This window comes from Ruditapes philippinarum, unplaced genomic scaffold (genome assembly GCF_026571515.1).
Source record: "Ruditapes philippinarum isolate M1 unplaced genomic scaffold, ASM2657151v2 ctg1913_1_1_1_1, whole genome shotgun sequence".
In the NCBI taxonomy this organism is placed as follows: domain Eukaryota; kingdom Metazoa; phylum Mollusca; class Bivalvia; order Venerida; family Veneridae; genus Ruditapes; species Ruditapes philippinarum.
Window position 1 is genome coordinate 226,251 of NW_026860906.1, and position 21,243 is coordinate 247,493.

At 34.4% G+C, this 21,243-nt stretch overlaps 2 protein-coding genes across 2 annotated transcripts; one reads left to right on the forward strand and one right to left on the reverse strand.

Moving 5' to 3' along the window:
- Positions 1-617: 617 nt before the first annotated feature.
- LOC132713885 (uncharacterized) lies at positions 618-1,989 on the forward strand. Its single transcript, XM_060696589.1, has 3 exons — positions 618-761; positions 1,282-1,514; positions 1,844-1,989. The coding sequence occupies exons 1-3, from the start codon at positions 618-620 to the stop codon at positions 1,968-1,970; spliced, it is 504 nt and encodes a 167-aa protein (XP_060552572.1). The 3' UTR covers positions 1,971-1,989.
- Positions 1,990-8,288: 6,299 nt separating this feature from the next.
- On the reverse strand, positions 8,289-18,080 carry LOC132713886 (deacetylase EF_0837-like). The gene is made up of 7 exons (XM_060696590.1): positions 17,935-18,080; positions 15,758-16,050; positions 14,965-15,081; positions 11,151-11,301; positions 10,457-10,569; positions 9,426-9,659; positions 8,289-8,931 (listed from the first exon to the last, which is right to left on the reverse strand). The coding sequence occupies exons 1-7, from the start codon at positions 18,078-18,080 to the stop codon at positions 8,549-8,551; spliced, it is 1,437 nt and encodes a 478-aa protein (XP_060552573.1). The 3' UTR covers positions 8,289-8,548.
- Between the last annotated feature and the right edge of the window lie 3,163 nt (positions 18,081-21,243).

Sequence of the window (21,243 nt, forward strand, 5' to 3'; positions counted from 1 at the left end):
ATATGTAATCTATTTTCGCGATTTCTGACTGTTGTTCATATTTTATTAATGAACATTCACTTGAAATTTGTCACGGCTTTAGATTGGCTAATGTACAATGATTTACACTTGGTAATGTCGGAATATTAAGAAAACGTTTATTTTATCATACTTTAACTGCGTATGTTTCTTCAATGTACTAAAACTGTTGTGACAAAACTGTAGGACACACTGTGTGACGCCAAACATATACTGTTTATTTCTATAAACATCATGGTGTACTTGCAAAACTGTTGACATTAATTCACTGATTTACAAAATCACCAACGGAAAGAAATATATATTTTTCATTAACAGAGAATAAAAATCCATTTTCAATGTTGAGAAATTTTGAGTCTAAATATGCAGGGTTTAATATAGTTACTTTGCTTTTTTTTAACCACTTATTTATGATATCATATCGGGGAAAAAGCATTACCGTTTTCTAAAATTAAGCTTTCAATCTTTTCGTGAATACTGCATCAAATGTTCGTGAATAAATTAGCTTCACTATGTCTCTGAATATAGCTATTATGCTATTGTATTTAAAGTGTGAATTCTATATTTTGGTGCCAAGCATTAGCAAAGCCCGGCTAACGATGCAGATGCGCCAAAGAACGCTGTTATTGAAAGTGGGAGAAAATTACAAACGCAGGGCGGATGGTGCGGCGGTAAATGGCAAAGAAAAGCTGTTTGCTGTAGCCGAGGTGGTTGGGGATACGGCGGATACGGCGGTGGATACGGTGAGAAACTTGTCTTAAATTATTGAACTTGTTTTTGCTAGCGTTAATAACATTAACGTATCACCTTTGCGATGGAGATTCTGATTAAATGTTATCATTTTAAAAGCTATTCTTACAGTTCTTCCATGGTACCTTGTGAGTTATAAATTGTTGCTGAAATAAAGCAAAATGTATGACTGAAATATATACATAACAGAGATCATGAAAAAGTTATGCATACGTAGCATATGTCATGGCTGCTTTTCATTGAAAATAAGTTTATGAAACGTTTTAGAATCTTGTGTTATGACAACGTTTGTGATTTATTATAAAACATTAAAATAAGAGCGTTTGCTTTTATTGAACTGATTGTATATATTATAAAATATGCAAAACTTTAAAGTACAATATTACATGAAACTGTTTGATCCTCTTAACTAATACGTTATCAAAAGGGACTAAGCAATAAATATGGATGCTTTACGTTTAAGACAAATTTTAACGATGCAGGAATAAAATAACTGTCTTCCATTTTTGAAAGGCGGCTATGGAGGTTACGGAGGCTACGGTGGTATGGGAGGCTACGGTGGTATGGGAGGCTATGGTGGCATGGGAGGCTATGGTGGTTACGGAGGTTGGGGAGGATACGGCGGTTACGGTGGAGGTTACGGAGGATATGGCGGTTACGGCGGTGGATACGGAGGATATGGTGGTTACAGAGGCTGGGGTGGTTACGGAAGAGGATATGGATATCATGGCAAGAAATACTGAACGGTTCGTGTTTTTTCCTCCCACTGATATTTAATATGACTTTATTTAAATAATATTTACACTCGTTATATACTAATAAAACCAAAATAGTTTTTGCATTACAGTCTCGGTCCTATTTTATTCCACTTCTGTTTAACTTTGAAATTAGAATGATGATTACTTTCGAAGAAAATAAAGTGGTAAGCACTTTTGATCCCAGTAATTGCGTACTTACAACCGGCCGGTGCCAAACTGATCGACTTGCTAAAACGAGAAATATAAAACATGGTAAATGATTGATAATCTTCAAAACATAAAGTTTTATAATGAATATCTTTTTATTTAACTTTCAGATGTCTGGACTACCATAGATGCCTTTATAAAAACGACTGGAATCAAATGGACTTGAACCTTCTTAATCATTCATATTATGCTCATGTTGAAAAAAAGAATAAAAAAAATAAATATCAAGTAAAATAAATACAATGTATTTATCGCATTATTCTTTGTCTTTCTTTGTATATTCTGATGTAAAGGAAATTGGTTAAAACGTTTTATTATGAATTAATTTTTTTGAGATATTGAAATAAAACTCTCCTCTCTTTTGCATACGTTTTGTCAATTCGAGGTACACACATATGTTTAATGTCGACAACAAAGAACGAAAGCATCAAAACTTTTGAATGGCCCTTTCAAAAAGCCTCTTCAAATCTAATACAGACCAACAGTTCACATTGTCATAAACCAAAACCAAGTATTATAACATCGACATACACATTGAGGGCCTTGTATGATTTTATCTCTTTGTCCATTGTCACCTAAATTGCTAGTACGCCAGCAAAATCGAGCGTTTTGAATTTTTCTATTTTTAAAATATCATCAGTGAGTCCTCGCTCGAATATTGCTTTACTAAGCTCAATGTCATCAACGCCTTCCCTGCTGAAACCCAAAGTGATAAATGTTTGCCAACAGGAAAGAGCAAGGTGAGCAAGCAGAAAGATTTGTCGAAACTCGTACCTCTTACTACTTATGCTAATTTAAGTTTTAAGCAGTGCTGTTCAAACAATTTATAATGATAAATTAGAGGAGCAAATAATTTGTTAAATTCATACATGTATAAGCATGAAGAAATTTATTTCAGCAACATGTGTATGACAAAATCAACGTCTCATGACAACTAAATATATATATAAGAAATTATAAAGTCATAGCAAATATATTTCATAACCTAAGATTCATACACGGGACACGTTTGTCCACTTTACAGCTTCACACCTGGCTATTGGACATTGGAATCGAACAATCTATAGAACCCCTCACTCTTCGTATGGCTGAACACTGTATCGTTTTGGCGGCACGGAGCTATACCGCTCATCTCGGTACACATTAACAACAGTGCGAAGTGCCGTTAAGTGCTATAAATTGCTTTTACAATATTTTTTGCAAGAAACAAGAAAATTAGCAGTATCCTATTTAGAAGTTTAGTATCATTGGCAAAGTAAAAATCTCGTTATATCGATTCCAAAACGCATTTTCCTCCACTGGTTGCTTTGTAACAATACAGCACGGTAAATGTATAACTGTATTTGTTCTAGGTTCACAAGCAGGTAGAAGAAACACAACAACTTTATTTCCAAATCAAATTGCTTTTAACAATGTGTAATAACATGACTAGTTCCAATTACTTGGTGAGGAATCAGGTATGAAATTTACCTTAAATGGAAATTAGATAAGAGTCATTAGACAACCAAAAATAGAGAAATCAATAAAGAAAAACAACACGGTATTATACTGAATTGTCCTCATGAAAATTAAAGCTATATATTACAGCATAGAATATGGCTGCTAGTTGTAAAATAATACTTTTGTCAACGCACATGCTGCTTGCACGTGCTTATTAGTGCGTATTGGTAGACCCTATAATCAAAATAATGTTTCCACAACTTGCCCTAGAAATTCGCGTCTAAACTCACCATTTTTTAGCAATATTTGCATGGAAATTCTTTACCGTTTCTGTGTCTACTTTGTTCAACTTCTAACTTTTAAATAGTTTTACATTTTTTTCCCGATTTCAAAAAGATAAAAAATTTTTTCTCTTTCAAATTTTCTTTTGGCTTTTAACAAATTTTTTAGCCAGAGTTCAATCACCCACCCTTGGGGCACGAGTCATAAACTCAATAAATTCAGATCAATTTAGTCGCCTCTTATGATTACGTAGGAAATAGCGGGGGCTGCATTTCCGATGCCTAAACACTTACAGGCAACTCCTTAGCCACAGGGTAATGTTTATAAATAACATTTACAAATTAGCAATGATACTATTTCTACATTCAATATCACTTCCATAACTCAAACAAAGAAGAAGAAGAAGAGAAAGTAGAAGAAGAAGTAGTAGAAGAAAAAGAAGAAGAAGCAGCAGAAGAAAAAGAAGAAGAAGAAGCAGCAGAAGAAAAAGAAGAAGAGAAGCAGCAAAAGAAAAAGAAGAAGAGAAGCAGCAAAAGAAAAAGAAGAAGCAGCAGAAGAAAAAGAAAAAGAAGAAGCAGCAGAAGAGAAAGAAGAAGAAGCAGCAGAAGAGAAAGAAGAAGAAGAAGCAGTAGAAGAAAAAGAAGAAGAAGCAGCAGAAGAAAAAGAAAAAGAAGAACCAGCAGAAGAGAAAGAAGAAGAAGAAGCAGTAGAAGAAAAAGAAGAAGTAGAAGCAGCAGAAAAAAAAGAAGAAGAAGAAGCAGCAAAAGAAAAAGAAAAAGAAGAAGCAGCAGAAGAGAAAGAAGAAGCAGTAGAAGAAAAAGAAGAAGAAGCAGCAGAAGAAAAAGAAAAAGAAGAAGCAGCAAAAGAAAAAGAAGAAGCAGCAGAAGAGAAAGAAGAAGAAGAAGCAGTAGAAGAAAAAGAAGAAGAAGAAGCAGCAGAAGAAAAAGAAGAAGCAGCAAAAGAAAAAGAAGAAGCAGCAGAAGAGAAAGAAGAAGAAGAAGCAGTAGAAGTAAAAGAAGAAGAAGAAGCAGCAGAAGAAAAAGAAGAAGAAGAAGCAGCAAAAGAAAAAGAAGAAGCAGCAGAAGAGAAAGAAGAAGAAGAAGCAGCAGAAGAAAAGCAGTCAAGCTAGATTTACAACGGCTGATCTTATTATTTTAACCTCAATTTGATATTAACCATTTTGAATCGTTAAGAATTAACGTAAGTTTTGCTTCCAGCAAAATTCTATGACTACTGTTCATGTAGTGGTTGGTGTAGTAGTGTTTTATTTTCGCAAACGTATTGAACACGATCTTTTTTAAATGAAAACATGTTTTTATAACTGGATGTTAATAACTGGTTGCTCTTCTATAAAAGATTGAGTACAAGCACACGAAGTCAATAGTTTAAAGGCACAGTAAGCCCCAGAAATTATTTTTTTCATTCCGTAGAAAGGGCAAACATGTATTTATAATGTTGTAATAATTGATTACGGACTTGCAAGATTTCTTCCTCCTGAAGAAATTGCACTGACTGAAAACGATACGTGTTAAAGGTAACAAATTGTAAACAAAGCAGCTTTTTTTATTTTGATACGTAAAACTAAATTATTATAACTGTGGTTAATTCCAAAATGTAACGTAGGCAAAAGATGGCTCAACTACATGTATATGGCAAATAATTGAAGTTTTGCAAATAGTAACAGGACACCAAAATAAAAAGCTCTTGAAAAAATAAAAATAACAGCATTTATTAAGGATCAATGGGCCTTTAATATGTGCGACAAAGCTTAACTATATGGCCCATGAGTTAAGTTTAGGAAACGTAAAAATGACCCCTAAAATAAAAAAAATTGAAAAAGTAAAAAAAATGCAAGTTTTGAACTTATTGTGCCTTAATTTTTGGTCATTTAGTTTATACCGTTTCTGATGATACAAATTGATTGTATAATGATATCACCGATGTGATGGCCTCGTTAATGAAAACAACATAAATGTGACATATTTCTAGCGAAATATATTGTGTTAAATATTATACTGAATTATAATAATAAATGAAAATATGCCTATACATTTTTAAATACATTTAAACATTTTTATACCTGAACTTCCAGCGTCAATTATAGTTGTCACACCACGTGGCAAACACGCTTCATCCGGGTTAATTCCTAACGGCGTAGCGTACTGGTAACAATGCACGTGCGCGTCTATTAAGCCTGGCGTCACTATAAGACCAGTTGCATCATACGTTGATTTAGAATCCAGCTCAAGGTTTCTCCCCACATCAAATATCTTACCATCTTTAATAGCCACGTCGAGAATGTCATCTATTTGATTTCCAGGATCGATAACTCGTCCGTTCTTTATTTTAATATCCATGATATTTAATGTATACCTAAATTAACACTACCACTGTGTAGACACTAGGCGTGTTTAAACGTGACATAGTTGTCTTATCTCTCTACAAACGAGATTAGAATCGTTACAAATTTGAAATTTAACTGACCTCTGTGCAGGCTTAAAATTAAAATAGATAAATTCATGAACATGATTTAAAGTTAAAAACTTTTCAATGTTTAAAGTATGAACTTTGTAACTTACGTTTACTGCACACACATAAACACATTAAATGCCTAGATTAGTTGTAAACATGTTGGTTTGAATGTTTATATAAACAGGGCAAGTAGTCATAGTTATTTATAGTTATAGTATACAGATATGTATGTTTTTTGATATGTGTATGTTTCTCGATATGTAAAACAGGTACAGATAAAATATAAATGTATTAAAGATACATTAAGAATTTAAAGTGAAATAAATTCCATAAGTTGACTTTGTGTTTTCGTATTGACAAAGTCAACTTTATCATACATGTAAGGTACTGTATATTATAATTATGATGTTTTATTAAGCTTTTAGAAATCAAGGGCCGTCATACATAATCATTCCTTTTGCTTTATATATTGATTGTGCCTAGATTGATGTTAAGTGAATATTGATCTTGTGTTTCGTTTCGACAAGATGAAGATATTATTATAGTCAAGAATCCCTAACTTATTTTTGATGAAATATCTTTAAGAGCTAAGTATAGGTGCAGTTGCAAGTACTCATAGTAGATATTTTTTAATGGGTTGAGTTGATATGCTATTTATTGCATGTCATTATTAGATGCATTTATAATTAAGCTTTATAATGTACTTTAAACAAAAGAGTTTCGGTTTTCATATTGTTGGATGGGTATATGTTACATTTTCCTCGGAGTTAACATTATATGCTGTATAACATGATTTAATTTCGATTGGTAAGAAGCGTAGATATCTTGTTCTAAAAACCACTGAACCATTTTTCATTGTAAAATTAAAATTATACCCAAGTGGAATTCGGCAAGAATATCTGATGTCATGTGCTAATTAGGAAGACATGTAATTATTTGTAAACCTTCTCCGCTGTTTAAATTGTTTTGTAAATTTATGCTATGTACAGTCTTGCTATATATAATGCATTACATGTATATCCTCATGGGCTTACATGTATATGGCTCGATGGAATATTGAAAACTTATCATAATGTACCTCGCCCCGGAATGACCCGTATGGAGAGCATTATTATCTTTATACGTATAATTATACTATACGAGCTAAAGTCCGAGGCCGAGTGGTAAATGTCGTTGACTTCAAACCACTTGCTTCTCACGAAACTATCCAACTAGCTTACGGAATGTCGGTGGTTCTTCGCATGTGCCCGTCTATGTTAAATATAATGTTTAAAGGGGCTTCTGAGGTACATATATCCCTAGAAGTTTGGAATTATAAACAGATATATATATATCCATAAACATCTAGAATTATACGTCTACCGCAGATGACCATAGGTCTGGAAGACCGAGCGTCTCTTGTGACGAGATTAATGAAATGCATGATGGCGACCGTCGTATATCAGTGCGAGAAATAGTGGAAAAGTGTGAAAAGTGTCAGTAAAACAACAATTCACAAGATAATAACTGAAAATATGTAAATGAACAAAGTGTGCGCTAGATGGGTATTGAAACTATTAACGGATGTGCAGATGTAAACTTAATTCAGTGTTTCTTGGGGATTTCTGCAACGGTATCGGTAAATGGTTTGGCTCTAACGTAACAGTAAATATCCAAAACTTCAACTTGTACATGCACGGAACAACTGTTAGTTGTTGTTAAAAATCAGTGACCTACATTGCCATAACTTACATTGTTCCATACTCAACGCGTCATATTTGTAGTGGTTACATAGCATGTCTAACGGTTACGTCACATGTCTAAAAATAGAGCATCAACAGTGATTTCATTTCATTATATTTAAATAACCCACAATGTCGGCCCTTCTTTGTTAAATAGAGATAAATGCGGTTGTGTTAGAATATTCTATTTATCACATATCCAAATAAAATTATTTACAGTAAAAATGAATCATCTTATCATTGATGCAATGCCACATAAGTAGCACGTGTTTATGATAAATGTATTTATTACATTAAAAACACGCCATGACCTGTATTAATGAAAATTTGTATACTTGTATATCCATTTCATTTGTATAGAATGGGTACATTACTGTAAAATAACATGATTGCAGATAACATCAACATGTATATGCAAGCTAATTTAGTTCTCAATATTATATGAACTTTGCATATATTGATTAAAAAAAAAACATTCCCTGGAATAAAAACTTTTTTAATAGAATTGAAAAGACATTAATACTAAGAGGGTAATGATTTTTTTTGTGGTGTGAAAATTATCATATCTAATATCACTTGAAAATATTGGAAATAAATCCCGTATTGATAGAAATGAAACCATGGATTTCTGTTCATTATATACTTCTTTATTTTCATTTATTTACTTTTTTATTTACTTTTTTATTTATTCTATTTTTTTTTGAGACTGAAATTATGAGACAATGCTCCGGCAAGACAACAGTAAATATACGGAAAATATACTTCACTGCAGTAAAGAAAGAACTTACAGTGAAAATACGGAAAATGAAATAAGCATTTTGTTTCATCAAAAGTCATGAGCAAATATAAAAAGAAATCAAGTTGGTTGATAATATTTCCTATTTTCCATCGAGGTATTTCTTAATCTTTTATCAATGCCTTCTCTAAGTTCCCTAGACTGATTTGTGTAGTAACTGGTTTCGAACCAAATCCTGCTATGACAACAGGGTGTTCCTTACCCCCACGCCATATGGCAACAGGGACTATTCGCTTCTTAACGTGCCTCATTTGTCCGATACAATCTTCAATACTGACGTCACAGTCATCAATTCTTAAAATAGACACGTCTGCGTCGTTTTCTTTGGATAATGATCCAATGGAATTCAGCCTGAATGCGCGCGCAGGTGATGACGTCACACTTTTTATGATTTCGTTCAGTGGCATACCGAGGTAAAGAAACTTTGTCATTATCATGGGTAGGTCGTATGCAGGTCCTTCTTGATTCTCGGTATGAAGGTCACTGCCTGAACATGAAAAAAATGTGAAAATTAGAAAAATGAAATAAATTGACTATTAGCAGAAGGGTATTCGTTTTATGTTTGCTTTGTTTGGTTTTATGGCTCACCAACACAATTTAGGTTTTGTGGCGCTGAAACAGGAAAGGCTAATGTTGGGTGTTATAATCTTAAAGCAACACCAGGGGACATAACCCCACACCTGCTGGAGCTAATAGATGTGTAGACCTCGAGAGTATGTGTATAAAGCAAAAAAAAAGATAAAAAAAAACTTCTCTATGAGTAGTAAGCGCCTATGATTTCTAATAAATACGGATATTATTCTGTTTTTAAAAATAACAATAAATAGACGACAAAGTGATAACTTATAATTTACGAAACTGTTTTTTCAAGATGTTTTCATAATATTTCAAAGTTTTATTACATTTTAAATGACATTGTACTGTAGTTAAATAAGATATTATATTAAAAAAGGCATTACAAACGTCCTAAAAATTTTATACCCAAAAGATCAGGCCAGAAATTCTGTTTTGTTGCCATTTCAGCCACAGTCCAGTTGAAAGCACCCACACCATGCCCGCAGTCAAATAATACACCACGTGATCTGGCATCTATTACGTCACTATGAATTGTTTTAGTCTTTGAATCCAAAATGGTGCTTTCAAATCCGTGGTATGTATGTGTGTAAATGTCGCCAGTACGTAGATCCTTAGGACAGCCTAGCGCGCTCGTAGATGCTGTCAAATTAAACAACATATTTCATTATCTATGTGCAACGACATTTTTAATGACAAATTTTGCTTTTATTAGATTAAAGGAATGTTTTTATGAAAACAATATTAACACCAAAGTAGCCCCTTCCTGCAAAATTTAAGATACTCGTGAGCGAAAGTCCGTAGGAAACCACCGAAGTTCTATTAAACATCTGGATTGTCTTTCGAGGAAATATGGTGGCTGCTTTGTACCGTGTCATATTTTCGTTCCGCGTGGCAATAGTCTCAAACACGAAAATACGACAAAGTACTACTTTGTCGTACTTTTGCGCCGCTCCGCGGGTTGCGAGGCGAAAACATGATAATGCGACAAAGTAGTGACTTTTTGTGTTCTTTTCGTGTTTTCGACTGGCGCGCCGCGAAACGAAAGTACGACATGGTACAAAACAGCCATCGTAGAAAAAGCACATTGACAGCTTCTTTTTAAAACTATACTATCTTATTGAAAAGTGATCATTACATTTGTACAAGATAATATTAGACAATGAAGTAGAATATTGTGGTAATAAATCTATTTGAAAACTGCTATGTAATAAGCATGTTCAACAAATGAAATTATTAACGGTTGGAGAGTTTCTCAAATCTACTAAGACAGAAAATACGTATACCATTCCTCGACGAAAGTACAAGTATATGACGTTTATGATAGCATCTTAAATAGTGTGTAAAATCTGTGTTTTGTTTAACATAAATTCTCAGATTTGATTTTGAGAACCAACAATAACTATAATAAGTATGCTCATGTAAAAGACGTAGTTTACTTGTTTGTGTGGGTACTGTTGAGTTAGAATGATGCACCATCAGTGATAGCCCGCAACGTTTGGATGCCGATAACGCCCTTCTGTTCGTACAAATAAAACAAAAATAACCATTATTTTTATTTTATTTTTTTAGGTTGGGTTTTCCGTTACACTAACGTAGTACAAGTCACATGGCGACTTTCTACCTTTACTGGTTGAGGAAGACCTCAGGTGACTCTCTGTATATCATTTCGGGCACAAACGGGCGCCCGAGTGAAACCACGTTCCGTTAAAGAATATTCAAAATTGTCTATTAACTGCCCAGTAGATCTACCAAAGCTTGCCAAGAATTGAAGAAAATTTCGTTTGCAAATGGAACGTGCTCGCGGAATATTTGAGTTTCTCGTTTTTTTCATGAAACATAATGTGCGTTGAAGAAAATTTCGAACTGTGTTCCAAGTATTCGTATACATGAATGCTGCTCAGTAAAGGGAGGTAATCATATTTTGAAAATTTACTGAAGATAAGCCTTGTTTTTTCCCTTTAATAAAGTAAAGCGGCATAACATCGAGCTTTCCGTTATAAACAAAAAATTAATTCTTGCTTTATGCATAACTTACCATTCCATGTATTTTTATATTAATTCATATTTTTTGCTCATTAGATATATAGTGTATTTACGTTTAAAACAAAATTTCAATATCAGAATGTATACCTATAGGCTTCTTGTTCTAACCGTCCCTTATCACACACCGAAGACTGTAATCTGACCTTGACACCAACAATGACGTCACGATTGGCTCCTACACACTCTACGCAAGCGTCTTCGTCAAGAATGGCCAGCGTGTCTGACTCTCCTACAGGCGCTGTAATAATCAAATAAAGGATTTTACGAACCCTGGCGAGCTGGAGTAAGAATCGTCATACCGGCATGACGTCCCAGTGGAAAGCGCCCCCTCTCTTGACAAAAATGTACTTCAAACAGGCGTACAAAATTTTCGGAGAAAAGGTGGAATCGACGTCGGTTTTATGGTGATATCTACGGTGGCACAAAGGTGACGAGTTACTAAGTCGTGGCCACGAGATAGTTAAGTCGTGATCACGAGATACTATGTCGTGGCCACGAGATAGTTAAGTCGTGGGCACGAGATACTATGTCGTGGCCGCGAGTTATTAAGTCGTGGCCACGAGTTACTTAGTCGTGGGAACGAGATACTATGTCGTGGCCACGAGTTACTAAGTCGTGACCACGAGATACTATGTCGTGGCAACGAGATAATATGTCGTAGCCACGAGTTACAAAGTCGTGGGAACGAGATAACTAAGTCGTTCGCACGAGATAATAACCAATCAGAATTCACTATATATATTATGAATTTTTTAAACTTAACAGCTTACTTTTACATGCAACATTAATCTTTGAAAATACTGAATTTTTATATTCACTTTAAACTTGTCTTTAGGATCATATTAGAAAGTCACCTTCCAAGGCCCATCTGACATTAATTTTGACTTTAGCCCTTTGTTGGGACAATTTTGTGATCGAATTGGTCAGTTTGTACATACTACGGCCTGTTAACCTTGTTTATACGATAACATGAGAAGGAATAAGTCCTGGTTTATTTTATTTGGTAGGGACATTGCCCATGGACAGTAGATAGCCTATAAGGATATTTGAGGTCAAGGTAACCATGATACTTCATGTAAAATCCTTGTCTGATGAATAATTTAGAAGGGATAAGCCATGGTTTAGTGAACCCAGAAAGATCATTGCACCTGATCAGTAGATGAAATCTAATAATTTCGAGGTCATTGGGTCAAAAATCAAGGCCACAGTGACGCTTAATGTAAAATTATTGACCAGTTATTAACTTGTATCAATGTCACTTTTACAGGCAGGTGAAGTAGGGCCATACTTGTACTATAGCACATGTCCAGTAAAATAGAAAAATTCATTTAAATGGTGTAATCTGATTGGTTATTTATCTCGTGGCCACGAGTTAGTAACTCGTGGCCACCACATAGTATCTCGTTCCCACGACTTAACTATCTCGTGGCCACGACTTAACTTTCTCGTGGCCACGACTTAACTTTCTCGTGGCCACGACTTAACTATCTCGTGGCCACGACCTAGTAACTGGTGGCCACGACATAGTATCTCGTTCCCACGACTTAACTATCTCGTGGCCACGACTTAACTATCTCGTGGCCACGACTTAATAACTCGTGGCCACGACATAGTATCTCGTGACCACGACAAAGTATCTCGTGGCCACGAGATAAATAAAAACACACACATGTCACCTTTGTGCCACCGTAGATTTCTGTTTCTTTTTTCTTTCTTTTTTTTTGCTAGTCCACAAGCTTTGGGTCAACTTAACCTACAAATTTTAAATCAAAATGATTGTCCGTTATATTTACCTTGTTTCTTTTTTAACTGTTTTAATACTGAAATCCCTTTTAATAAATTACTAATGAATGGTTAAAACTATGAAGCATTGATTGTACATCTTTAAGGGTTCAGCACTGTAAAGTGTTAATCTATAGACAATTTAACGCATGAATTGAATTCAAAGAATACAGAAAGTTCATTTTTCTTCCTTAATTTATAGAAAATAAATATTTTGGATTATCCAATTACTATAAATGAACAGCAATATCCCGCAATATCTTGGATAAATAAATGACGTAATATTTACGCTTGACTTTAAATAGAGTTGCCAAAAGCAACAGCTCTAAAAAATAAATTTAAGATTGAATTGTAAAAAAAGAAAATGTTCACAGCAATATTTTGGAAAATCAGCGCTGCAGATATCTGTTTTCAATTCGCATCATAAACATTTAGCAAATGAATCATTCACAGTACTTTCCATGTTTTGTTGAATTATTTTAATTATTTTATTCATTTATAAAACAGTCGGCTCATTGGTCTATCAAAGAAATGTTTCGGGATTCATTTCCTTCGTAAGATAAAAAAAGTGCATTGTTATGCCCCTTCTTAGCGAGATGGAGCGGGGACGCATGTAGATTTGCTTTTGCCCGTCCATTCCACTGCCCCGTTGTCCCACTACTCTGATGTCAGGATGTCTGTCTTCCATTCCACTGCCCCGTTGTCCCACTACTCTGATGTCAGGCTGTCTGTCCATTCCACTGCCCCGTTGTCCCACTACTCTGATGTCAGGCTGTCTGTCCATTCCACTGCCCCGTTGTCCACTACTCTGATGTCAGGCTGTCTGTCCATTCCACTGCCCCGTTGTCCCACTACTCTGATGTCAGGCTGTCTGTCCATTCCACCGCCCTGTTTTCCCACTACTCTGATGTCAGGTTGTCTGTCCATTCCACTGCCCCGTTGTCCCACTACTCTGATGTCAGGCTGTCTGTCCATTCCACTGCCCCGTTGTCCACTACTCTGATGTCAGGCTGTCTGTCCATTCCACTGCCCCGTTGTCCCACTACTCTGATGTCAGGCTGTCTGTCCATTCCACCGCCCTGTTTTCCCACTACTCTGATGTCAGGTTGTCTGTCCATTCCACTGCCCCGTTGTCCCACTACTCTGATGTCAGGCTGTCTGTCCATTCCACTGCCCCGTTGTCCCACTACTCTGATGTCAGGCTATCTGTCCATTCCACTGCCCCGTTGTCCCACTACTCTGATGTCAGGCTGTCTGTCCATTCCACTGCCCCGTTGTCCCACTACTCTGATGTCAGGCTGTCTGTCCATTCCACCGCCCTGTTTCCCCACTACTCTGATGTCAGGCTGTCCGTCCGGAGACTTACAAACCAGAGGAATGTCTGGTACAATGGACATATTTCTACTTTCCTTCATAACTTAAAACGCTAGCTGTTTTAATATTTACAGAACATGTATATAGATATTCGAAATCATGTATGACCAAAAAAGTACATACTAACTTATAATAAAACCTGTACAGAAATAAGATAACAAACATTTAATATTGTGTCATTTTCATTAGCAAAACGTAACAATGCATGAACGAAAGTTTAAAGTTGAAAACTGATTTGATAATATGTTGACTAATAACATATTGAAAACTTTGACACATAAAAGTTAGATAAGGCAGGTTCATGGCAGTGACTATGATGAATCAGCTACTAATTATTTATATGGCTGACATATTTTAATAAATTCCTCACAGTAGTAACTTACAAAGAAAAAAAAATCACATGTTAATAATTATAATGATATTGTTTCTTCATTTTTATTTGAACACCGATATTGTAAAAGGTCATATGGTGTATAGTTTCGTGCACTAGCGAATAGACAACTGAATTGGGTCACATACCTCTCGTGTTTGAAAGCTTTAAAACTCCAAAGTCCCTAGAAGGTGTGATACCTACAGCGACGAGAGACACTTGATTGTCAAAGTCAGAGTCTCTAACTAACCATTGACGAGAGACTCTTGTTACAAAGAATATAGTATAGAAAACGTATCATTCAGACTAAAAAATTCGCTAAACCTACCCACTGAACATATAAACACAAATATACAATACATCAATAATAAGTACCTCCCCCAGCGCATCCTGCCGCAGCAAGGCCGTGCATGGCAATGTGTAACAGGCATCGAACCCGCGTATTTGATTGATCAATAATGAACTTCCGTAGCCCGAGAAATGTCGTGGCCCCTAATTGAGAGAGAAAAAAAAACAAACAAGACACACGGTTTCTTTTTCAAAATGATTCTTCTTTTTTATTTTTATTTATAAATTCAATGTGGACTTAACTAATAAAGTAACAGTTAAATTGTGACTGCCGTGAATTTAGAGAGAATAGTGTGATGTTTTATTAAAATTAACTATGTCTGTGAAATTGTTTCAATGCATTAAGTTATTGCATAAAATATGGCAGATCTTCATTTAAATTAAAAATATATTATGCTCAACCCTTGAGTAAAATATTTCATAATCACATCTAAGGAATTCCTATTTGAATACAAAAATGAATAAACTAAAATAAGTATGGGACGCTACGTTACCTATTACAAGTCAAGTAAAGTTAGTCTTTTCTTTAAAAAAAACACACCAAAAAAAAGTCAATTTTTTTATAACACTATATATTCATATAGTGTGTAGTATTAAAAAACATAACCACTTTGTGTGAAGTCAAAACATGTTTATTATATATTCACGAAAAAGCCTGTAGCAGTTTTCAATATTTTCTTATTTTTTAAGCATATCTTTAAAATATAGAAAGAGCGCCACATGTTTATTTATACATGTATTGTGTTAAATGTAATGAATTATAATAATTAATGAAAATATTCCTATACATTTTTTTAAATACATTTAAACATTTCTATACCTGAACTTCCAGCGTCAATTATAGTTGTCACACCACGTGACAAGCACGCTTCATCCGGGTTAATTCCTAACGGCGTGGCGTACTGGTAACAATGCACGTGCGCATCTATCAAGCCTGGCGTAACTATTAGGCCAGTTGCATCGTACGATGATTTAGAATCCAGCTTAAGGTTTCTCCCCACATCAAATATTTTACCATCTTTTAAAGCCACGTCGAGAATGTCATCTATTTGATTTCCAGGATCGATAACTCGTCCGTTCTTTATTATAACATCCATGATATTTAACGTATACCTAAATTAACACAACAACTATTTAGACACTAGGCGTGTTTAAACGTGACATAGTTGTCTTATCTCTACACAGGCCTACCAAACGAGATTAAAATCGTTACAAATTTGTAATTCAACTGACCTTTGTGCAGGCTTAAACTCAAAATAGATAAATTCATGAACATGATTTAAAGTTAAATTTTTTCAATGTTTAAAGCATGAACTTTGTAACTTACGTTTACTGCACACACATGGAATGACCCGTATGGGCGAGAATTTGTATCTTTATACATATATAATACTATAGCTCATATATATACTATAGCTAAAGTCCGTGGCCGAGTGGTAAATGTCGATGACTTCAAACCATTTGCATCTCATCTCTGTAGGTTTGAAGAAATTATCAGGCTAGCTTACGGTTCTACACATGTGCCCGTTTATGCTTGGTATAATGTTTAGAGGGGCGCCTGAGGTCTTGCTTCACAAGTAAAGCTGGATAATCGCAATATGACTTATACTGTGTTTATGCGACGTTAAACCCAATCAAAACAAAATGTAGTGCAGGACAAAAGTATAATATTACGCAAAAAAAATCGACAATCTCAAACTTAAAAAACATGGTCTGGATTGTTTGCTATTCACTATGTACATATTTTCACTAAAAAATTAAATACTTTTGTCCAGAATAAAAGATGGATAGGTCGATTTTTAATTAAATATTTAGCGGTGTAACGCCTCATACAGATAAAAATGTTTATATTTAAGTAATAGAAAGAGCATCGAAACACGAGGCTATCTGATTTGTACATGGGGGCGTAGCCCCCGAGTATAAATCAGATTGCCGAGTGTTTTGGTGTTCTTTCTCTTTTGTATCATAGTCAAACATAAAAACACGTTCTCTGTTGTCACAATTTTAAACCCCGGGAAAAAGTAACCAATGATCGAGCATCTGAATATGATATTTCTGCCGCTTTCCCTTTCTCTGCCGTCACAATATGTAAACCCCAGCAAAAATGAGCAAATCAACGGGCATGATCTGGAGTGCGGGTAACTGATACCTGCACTCCAGTTACCGCACTGTGCATGTATATGTATACGATTTAACGCTGGCACTTTTTCAACAGAAAGGTCCCCAAACTATGATACAACTACGGGTTTATAAATGTGGTCGTTTATAGTAACGAGGCTATCTGATTTGTACGAGGGGGTGTAGCCCCCGAGTGTAAATCAGATTGCCGAGTGTGTTAATGTTTTTTCTCTTTTGTATCATGGTCAAAGATAAAAACACGTTTCCTGTTGTCACAATATGAAACCCCAGAAAACGGAGCCAATGAACGAGCATCTGAATATGGTATTTCTATCGCTATCCCTTTCTCTATCGTCACAATATGTAAACCCCAGACAAAATGAACCAATCAATAGGCATGCTCTGGAGTGCGGGTAACTAATACCTGCACTCCAGTTAATGCACTGGACACATTTTCACAGAAAGGTCCCCAAACTATGATACAACAAAGGATTAGTGTAAATATATCCCTAGAAATCTAAATATATATATAGATAAACAATCTATAAATATCTAGAATTATACGTCTACTGCAGATGACCATAGGTCTGGAAGACCAAGCGTCTTTTGTGACGAGATTAAGGAAATGTTTGATGGCGACAGTCGTATGTTAGTGCGAGATATAGCACTGTCACATCAGTAAAACAACAATTCACAAGATAATAAACAACTGAAAATATGTCAATGATCCAAGTGTGCGCTAGATAGGTACCGAAACTGTTATTGGATTAGCAGATGAAAACTAGAGTCCGTGTTTCGAGGGGATTTTTGTAACGGTATCGGCGCAGTGGCCAACATTTCATGAAGCCCATTGTGACAACTGACGAAACCTGGTTTCACCTGTACGAGCTAGAGACAAAACAAGAGAGAATGTGTACTTCGTCCCCACCTCCAAAGAAAGCAAAAGTTGCTAAACCAGTGGGAAAACAGATGTTTATCATCTTCATGGATGCCGAGGGTGTGATCTTGACACACGCTGTTCCCATCGCAGTGACGGTCAACTCGGAGTACTACTCATAGGTATCATCTATTCATTCAAAAAAGAGATATTTGAAATTTATTGACAAATAATTCAGCATAGATAAGAAAACACAATAGATGAATAAATTCGCTAGACAATGTTTTTTTTTCCCTGTACAATAGCGTATTGTTTGACACCAGGTATTGAAAATAACTGTTAACTCCCACCATGATTACAGTAGTTTCCTTAATTTTTACCTGAGCGGTCGACGCGAATTTATAATTTTCGGCAGTCAACTCCGCGAATTCAAAATAGCGCGAATAATTGTATAGAGACCCAAAATGGACCTTTCCGCGAAAAATTGCTTCCGCAAATTCAAATACACATACAGTATGTTAAATATTTTAGAAAGCTTTGTTATATTAGATGGTGTTTATTAATATTGTTTAACAATTTTGCTACATAATGCATAGAATTGAGCATGATAGTACAAATATGGAACGAAATTGAGCGGCTTGTTTTCTTTTTGAAAACTGTCAACAATTTTTTTTCCAATTAACAATCGTCCGGGAACGTTACGGACACACCTCGTATATAGATAAATATATCCCTTGAATTCGAGAATGCTTTGTCATAATATATATAATAAATAAAACCAGCATCCATCAATGCGCAAAAATAAATCATTAAAAAGTCATATGATTTGTTTTCATTATAAAATGCAAAGTATACCACTTTCCAAAATGCAAAGTATACCACTTTCCATTATTGTTTCTATTGGAATTAAATAAAAACGTCATGTTTGATTAATTTAAATGATATATAACATTACTATTATTTCCCGATTATTTTTATAATAGATAACAATACGCGTAGTTATAGCGAACTATTTTGTTGTTGTTCTTTTTATATAAACAGAAGAAAAACTCAAGTGCGATATCTAGCACTGACTTTTTTTTTGCTTTGATTTGTTAACTCACATCAAGATTTTGTAAAGAGATAATGTAGTAACAAGAGCCTGCAAATTCTGTTAATTTGTGTATCATTGATAACAACAACGACGACGACGACAACAACAACAACATCATCACAACAAACACATCTAAACAACAACAACAACAACATCTCAACAAAAACAAAAACAACAACAACAAAACTCCCAATGTTCAATTTATATCATTTTCTATAAATTACTCGTATGTGAATGTCGTGCCCATAATAACAGGCCATTAATTGTTGTTTACACAACTAGTGTCTTTATTGTTTCTAAATATAAAATAGTCTCATTAGCATGTTCATAAAACTACAAAAACAAAATATCGATCATAAATGTAAAATAAATGTCATATTATTTTTTTTACTTGACTTAATGAATAATGCAAACCAACCACAGCCTTTGTTTGTTGCTTTCAACAATAAATCATGTTATTTCGCTAGAAATATGTCACATTTATGTTGTTTTCATTAACGAGGCCATCACATCGGTGATATCATTATACAATCAATTTGTATCATCAGAAACGGTATAAACCAAATGACCAAATATTAAAGGCACAATAAGTTCAAAAATTGCATTTTTTTTACTTTTTCAAAAGTTTTTTATTTATTTTAGGAGTCATTTTAAGTGTTTTAAACTTAACTCATGGGCCATATAGTTGAGCCTCATTTTGCCTTTGTCGCACATATAAAAGGCCCAATAAGACTAAATAAATGCTGTAATTTTTATTTTTTCAAAATCTTTTTATTTTGGTGTCCTGTTACTGTTTACAAAACTTCAATTATTTGCCATATACATGTAATTGAGCCATTTTTGGTATAAATTGCAGTTATAATAATTTAGTTTTATGTATAGAGGTCAAAATACTACTTTGTTTACAATTTGTAACCTTAACACGTACCGTTTTACATTCAGTGCAATTTCTTCAGGAGAAAGAGATCTTGCTGGTTCTAAATCAATTACAAGAAAAGCATTGATGCAAAGCATCAAAGGGCGTCCAAGCAAGAAATGCAGCAGGTGAAGATGAACTAGTAGACATCTAATGACCAGATGTTCTTATTAACGTTTCAATGATTGTTTTTAACCATAATTATATATCATTTATGAATGGGGCAGACAAAAGACATTGTTCATCATGAACTTTGGTAGGCATGCTAGAAATTAGAATATTGAATTTTCTTTTCCACATGAACTTGAAATTCTATCAATAATTAACGATAATATCAAAAATATACGGGTCTATAATATCCAAAATATACCCCCGTATATGGTATAAGTTTATTTATATTATATAGGCGGTATTTTTGGAAATTATCATTAATATGAGTTATTTGATAGAATTTCAAGTTCATGTGGTATTTTCTTTGGAACATACAAAATAGTAGTCAAAATGAACAAAGTCTGTCCATTGATTTATTGGGAAGTCAATCTACTATTTTAATGAATTACTTCAAAAAACCTCATCTGACCCACCAGTGTGTTAACATTCCTATCAACAAACCCATAACAACTCATGTTAAAATTGCAGACGAAAGTTTCTGTTGTTAAAATGTCACAATATTTGGCAAATGAACACCATAAAATCGATTGCCTTCAAACAAAATACAGTAAAACCCCTCAATTCTTCCTTAGATCATTCCACGCCTTTTTTCAATATCGTGATCTTTATTTTTTAAGATGTTGAACTTTATCTTAACATAATTTTATTAAAACAACTACATGTACAATAGTCTTAGATTTTGGCTGGAAAAGCAAAACTTGCGTTAATTCTTAACAATTCAAAATGGTTAATATCAAATTAATGAAATTAAGGTAAAAAATATTATAAATAAGACGTGGTAATTTTAGCTTGACTGCTATTTTTCTTCTTTTTTTTTCAGTTACTGAAAGTGATATTGAATGAAGAAATAATCATTATTTATAAATGTTGTTTAGAAACAGTACAATTGTTAAGTTGTTAATGTCCTCTTTGTGGCTGAGGTGTTTAGGCATCTGAAATGCAGCCAGTGTTTCTTCCTACGTGATCGTAAGAGGCGACTTAATGGACCTGAATTACTGGAGTCTATGCATCTCTTAGCTCCAGCAGGTGATGAGGAGATTTGACCTCTAGTGTTGCTCAAAATTTGTTACACACAAAGATAGCCAAAATCATTATCTGATGGAAATCTGGTAAAAATGTAAAAATACTTTC